The sequence below is a fragment of the Takifugu rubripes genome, chromosome 1 (genome assembly GCF_901000725.2).
Source record: "Takifugu rubripes chromosome 1, fTakRub1.2, whole genome shotgun sequence".
Classification (NCBI taxonomy): domain Eukaryota; kingdom Metazoa; phylum Chordata; class Actinopteri; order Tetraodontiformes; family Tetraodontidae; genus Takifugu; species Takifugu rubripes.
The window spans coordinates 23647758-23653757 of NC_042285.1; the positions used below are offsets into that span (position 1 = coordinate 23647758).

General features: G+C 45.2%; 1 protein-coding gene across 7 annotated transcripts in view; it reads left to right on the forward strand.

The window, feature by feature from the left end:
* Positions 1-4384, forward strand: part of myo1b (myosin IB) — a 43084-nt gene extending 38700 nt beyond the window's left edge. For all 7 annotated transcript variants that reach the window (XM_029832138.1, XM_029832252.1, XM_029832198.1 and 4 more), the window contains 7 exons: positions 722-796; positions 940-1074; positions 1343-1449; positions 1600-1732; positions 1840-1992; positions 2274-2404; positions 2477-4384. In XM_029832138.1, the coding sequence (XP_029687998.1) occupies positions 722-796; positions 940-1074; positions 1343-1449; positions 1600-1732; positions 1840-1992; positions 2274-2404; positions 2477-2609 (867 nt within the window). In that variant the 3' untranslated portion in view covers positions 2610-4384. The remainder of the gene's footprint in view (positions 1-721; positions 797-939; positions 1075-1342; positions 1450-1599; positions 1733-1839; positions 1993-2273; positions 2405-2476) is intronic.
* The last annotated feature ends 1616 nt before the right edge of the window (positions 4385-6000 follow it).

Below are 6000 nucleotides of genomic sequence, written 5' to 3' on the forward strand. Positions count from 1 at the left end.
CCTACGCAACTCCTGTGTGACCCAGAAAAGCTGCATTGGCTGAAGGGGATGTTAATCTAAATAAATACAAGTCCACCTGTTTTTCTTCTGTTTGTGGAGGTTTTATTTGATGGTTCATTACAAATGAAGTCGATATACCAAATAGTTAGTTACACACCCTCTTTAATTTGGCATTATCCACCCCTCCCCCACCCCAACAACCAGGCAGAGGCTGTCTCTCTCTTTCCCTCCAACCTCTACATCTCTGTGTTTAACCCTGTATCTAACGTGTGTGTGTGTCTTCAGCTGTGTAAACTGCATGTGTCCCCGTTTTGGTTTTTAATTATGTCGCATAACTGTCTGGAAAATGTCATCACAATGATTGTTGTTTGTGGCATTAATCTCCCCATCCCGTTAATTGAACCATGCCCGGCCGCGCAGAGCACCTGCTCACGCCTCAATTTGCCCGATTGCGGTCAGCGTGTCGGTCATGTGTCGTAACCTTCGTTGACGTTTGGATAATTAGCCGGATAATCATCATCATTTTGACAAATCCCCAGCAGCTTGGACTTTTGTCTGTTGCAGGTGTGTGTTTGTGACTAACCACATGTCTTTCACCGCAGCTCTGTCTGTCCGCATCGGTCCACTAACAGCAAATTCTTGTCTCGGGCTGATTTAAAAGCGGGTTAAGCGACGGTAAATGATCGCTGCTTTTTTTCCCCCTTTTTCCCGGCTGTAAAAGGTCCGCAGAGAGTACAGAAAATTCTTCAGAGCTAACGCAGGCAAGAAGATCTATGCCTTCACCATCCAGAGAATTGTGAGTATCGGCTGAATGTAAATGAGTTTGAGGTAAAAGGGATGAAGGCTGCTTTTTGCTTTTTCATCAAATGTTTGCTGGGATGACGGTGAACATGCCATTGCTCCCGGCGCAGAGCTCTCATGTCCATCTCATTTACTCAGATGCAGAAATATTTCCTGGACCTGAAGAACAACATGCCATCGATGTCCCCTGTAGACAAGAATTGGCCTGCCAGGCCTTACATCTTCCTGGATGGAGTGCACAGAGAACTGCAGAAAATCTTCCATCTCTGGAGGGTAGGACGCTGCTCTGCTTTGTGCACGCCGCCATCATGTTGTTCGTTAGGTTTCCAGATGCATCTCAGCTATTTTCACTCTTTTCTTGTCATCTCAGCAACATGGAATCAGGTTTTCTCGTATATAATTTAGCGTTACAAAAAGAAAAACCTGTTTGTCCTGTTCTTAAACCTGAGAGCGAGGAGGGCTTTGTGCCTCCGGGGCTGGGCCTTTGTAGTGCATGTTCACCTTTCAAATGTCTCATGTGCTGTAAATGTCTTGTTTTCAGTGTAAGAAATACAGGAGCCGGTTCACAGAGGAGAAGAGGGCGGTTTACGAGGAGAAGCTGGAGGCCAGTGAGATCTTCAAAGATAAAAAGGCTCTGTACCCCAGCAGGTACGCAGATAAAGGAGGTTTATGAAAGTGAGATTTAACCAGTTAGCTGCTCAATAAATGAGCTGGTTAGCGAGTCAATTTCCTTGTGAAGTCTCTCTCTTCCTCTGTGGTGCACACAATAAATCAATCGTTTTTTTCCGCTCACCACAGCGTGAATCAGCCCTTCAAAGGAGACTACCTGGAGATTGGCAAGAACCCCAAGTATCAGAAACTCAGCAGTGCTGTTGATGAGAAGGTTCTGCTGGCTGATGTGGTCAACAAAATCAACAGGGCCAATGGCAAGGTGCAGACGCACAAGATGACGCGTTGGAGTGCATCCGCTGTCTCGCGCCCTTCTACCTTTCTGCTTCATCCCGTCGGAGGGTTAACGGTTTCTTCTTCGATTTGAAGGGCACGGCTCGGATCTTCTTGCTGACGAAGAACAGAGTCTTCCTGGCTGACCAGAAAACGGGCCAGGTGAAGGCCAGCGTTCCACTGCCAGACCTCGCCAGCGTGTCAGTCAGCACACAGGCCGATGGCTTCTTTGCTCTTAAACTCAAAGAGGTGAGGAACATTCCCTATTTTCACCGCCTCTCCTAAATCAAATCCCGGCAAGATTAGTTCCATTTCAGTTCCATTTTCTTCCACAAAACATGAGACGTTCCAGAATCGCAGTCGAACAACAGTATTTTTGGCTGTATCGTCTCAGTCGGTGCAGCATTAGAGGTCCATGAGTACATTTTCAAGCATCACTCATCACCATTTGTCTGAGTTGACTAGGTGTAAACATCCTACGGGACCAAACTGAATTTTTTGGGACAATTTTGGCTCTGTCTTGACTTCAGGGGTCAGCCTCGGCAATCAAAGGAGACTTCTTACTCAGCAGCGATCATCTGATCGAGATCATCACCAAACTCCACCGCACCGGGGCCACGGCCGCAGACAGGGAGGAGCTCAACATCGACATCTCGGACGAGTAAGGCGGAACAAATCAGGCGGGGTTTCCTCCTCCCGGGCGATGCTTCACGTGCTCTCTCTTGTGCGGCAGGTTCCTGGTACAGTTCAAGCAGGACAAAGTGTGTGTGAAATTCATCCAGGGAGCCTCCAAGAACGGCAACGGCGCATCCTGCAAGCGCAAGAACAATCGCCTGCTGGAGGTGTTGGTGCCCTCGATGGCGTAGCGCGCCTCCTCGGCCTGCTCGCCAATGCTTGTCCTTGAGGGTTCACATTGATGGGGGGGTTGCTGTTAAAACTCCCAGTTACACCCAGTTAGTAACCTCTCATCTGGACACCAGTCACCCCCCCAGTGTCCACCATGAGCCCACAAATTAGTGCTGTTATTTGCCTTGTGGTCTTTTTTGCCTCTTTCTCTCTCTCTTTCTCCAGATTTACATCGACACCATATTCTTTTTCGTGTTTGTTTTCTGGCAGAGAAAGCCTGTATCTGGGTTGCCCGCCATAGACATGCCGTGAAATCTTTTACTGGTGTTTTGTAGAACTGGGATAACGAGATGGATAAAGGGAAAGCAGACCGGCGGCGGTGGTGTTCTGCCTGTTCAGTGAATCATTCTTATGAGCGCGAGTCATTGTAAGAACTGTGTGGAACTCCAGTCTGGGCTTTTTCATTCTTCATTCTCGAGTATCAGGACAAGCTGAGACTTTGACAAATTTCCTGCGCTTGTTTCCACCTGCCCACCAGGTTTAGCCACAGTAAATATTAGCACATTGTGTGAAAAGGTGTGGTTTTGTTCCGTGCTTACATACACTTTTGTCCTACGTGCTGTAGAGCAGGTCCCTGGTCAGGTGGCAGCGTCGACAATTCTCAAAAGCCCCCTGTAGGTGATCGACCCCCATCTGCTCATGCTGTTGATGCTAAACTTGGTTTTTTGTTTTTTATTTTTTAGAAGGGAGCCTGTCAGTTTGCGATGGCATTTCCCCTCTAACCGCATACGTGATGAGCTTTACGGCAGAGCACAATGTGTGATCGTTATCCAAGCCTCTATTTAATCTGCCAAGTCGGTTCATGTCCTCAACTCCATTATGAATCAAAGAAACTGGCTAAGGCAGGACAGACACACCAGTGGGAGCAAATTCTTCTGCTCCAGATGAAATTAAACCCTTTATTTTGACCCTTATTGTGCAATAATTGAAGATACATCTTGATTGTACTTCTTTACAACAAACTGGTGAGAATGCAGAGCCCTAATAGAAGCTGTACATATGCTTACCAGCCTGGCAGCGACTATAGGTTCCTTTAATAACGTTTCAATTGCTGTGTTTGTGAAATAGTTGTTTCTTGCCGCTGCAGCTTGAGTTATTATAGTGCTTGGTTTTCCTCTGACCTAATGTGCAGTTTTAAACAAGGGGAAAGGCCAAATATTAAGTGCACGTGACCTCTCAGAAGAAATTAGCCGGCTACAGCTTTATAAATACTTCTAAACTTCACTGTTGCAGAAGCTTCCGCTTGTAACGCTCTTTATTTTGGATGTTTCGGAGGTGGGTGTCGTACTGTCGATTTTTTCCAAGTCGGGCAGATGTTTCTGCAGTAACTGTGAGGTAAGAACACAGCCAAAGTTGGTCAAGATGCATTTTGCATTCCAGGGTACCTTGGTTTGTACCGTTTGCGTGTTTATTCACTTATGTCATGCAGGCCAGGGATATAAGAAATTGATTTGCTTTCAATGCCACTTTTTGATGTATCTTCTTCCTTGGCACTGTTTCAATGTGCCGCTGCTAAGGTGACACCTTTTCTCCCGCCTCCCCTTCTATCCCATCGATGTTTTTCCGATCTGAACATGGTTGAAGCTGCAAAATGTCTGCATTCCTGTGTGCCTATTCGTAACCTGTGCTGAGAGACAGGATATTAAAATATTTCAGTAGAATTCTGTGTAACATTTACAAGTAATCCTTTTTTTAAATTAAATAAAAATCAATAATAAATGTTATTCTGAAATGGTCTGGTTCTGCTTTTTGTTTGTCGTCACATCCGACTGTTAAATCTGCACTAATGAAATCTAAGTAGCAGTGAGACTGGACAACCATCTCTGGTAGCCCTGCAGCTGGCCAGCTGTTTTCCATCACCTCTTGGGGAGTTCTGTCCCAGGGTTAAATTCCGTGGCTTGGGGAAGGCTGCTGGCTACAGGTCCCCCGGGAGCAGCCCTCGCATTGAACAGAGTGGCAAAAAATAGCACAGCATTTGGAGCTGCCCAGTGCACTGTTCCCACCACTCTGCAGGCTGGGAAAGGAAGGTGGAGCCCCGGTCTCCCAGTGGATAGCCCAGTGGGAGAGCAGCCCTCGATGTCATCCTGCAAAGCCAAATCTGCTGCGGTTTATCTCAGAACCAGCGGCTCCACTGCAGCGTGTCGATATGAATTATTTAGGCAAAGAAAATCAGATCTTGATGATTTATCAATGTTTTTGTCCACCCAGATGACGGCCTGGAAGAAACCTTTGAGATTGATTTTTTTCGAGCTCCTAGCTGATAAGAGATAAGAGCGTGCTGTTGCGTTTAGTTTAGTCTCTGGCGACCCCGTGTGGATAGTTGATTAAATTAGCGTTTGAATATTGTAACAATAGACTTATTTGAAATCAAAAATTGCAGAAAACATTTTTTTATGATAAAGACGTTTATAGAATTTTAAAATTTAGCAACACGTTCAAATGCTGCATTTCAAATGTATTCTACCGTATTTGGCTTTACAATTGTCCCATTGAGACGCAGTAGTGCATCCAAACAATGGACGCGAGGACGTCAAAGCAGGAGCAAATGATGGTTGGCTCAAACAAATAGAAAAAAAACAACTTAAGAAGTCATTACCCCGCAGGACGAGAAGTGCCTGGTTGCTGTGATGGATTTTTCCTTATTTGAGTTGAATTGCATTTCATCGTCTAATAATGTTCTCTCCTGCAGGTTGGCAGCAAAGTTAAGCTGATTTGCCTGATTGCGCTGATTTTGTTTGACGAAATCTTGAAGGGTTAGACACACACGCCCCCGAACAAGCAGCTCTCAAACAACCACTCAAATCAATGTGAGAGTTTATTTTTAATTTTGTGCAAACTCATTCCGCGGTTATTGGGTAATACCACAGGTTGAACACTAGAGGTCACTCAAACCGGCTTTAACGACCAGATGGGGTCGACCAAAAAAAATAAAACAAAACAAAAACGTTTTATATATTGGGTTATTTTTCTGTCGCATTTCTAAGAACGTTTAATTTGTTTGACCGAAAATTTAAATTGCGAATCAACTTAAAACCTAACCCATAATTCACTCAAAATGATTTCTTTCATCTTTTTATGAGGAAAACCTGATGTGATTTTCTTTCATTTTGGAGAGCAGACTTTGCTCGGTATCAACAGGAAGACTTTTATCTGCATTCATTTAAAAGGCTGGGCTGGCTGTAAAACCCAGAAGGGAGACCCCCCCCCCCCCCCCCCCCCCCCCCCCCCCCGCCTCACCTCCTGACTACTATGAATAATGTCTGTCCTTTTCAGAAAACAAAGATCTTAAAAGATTAAAAACCAGCATCTGCACTTAACTGAATTTACTACCATCTATAGTCAATAAGAGCA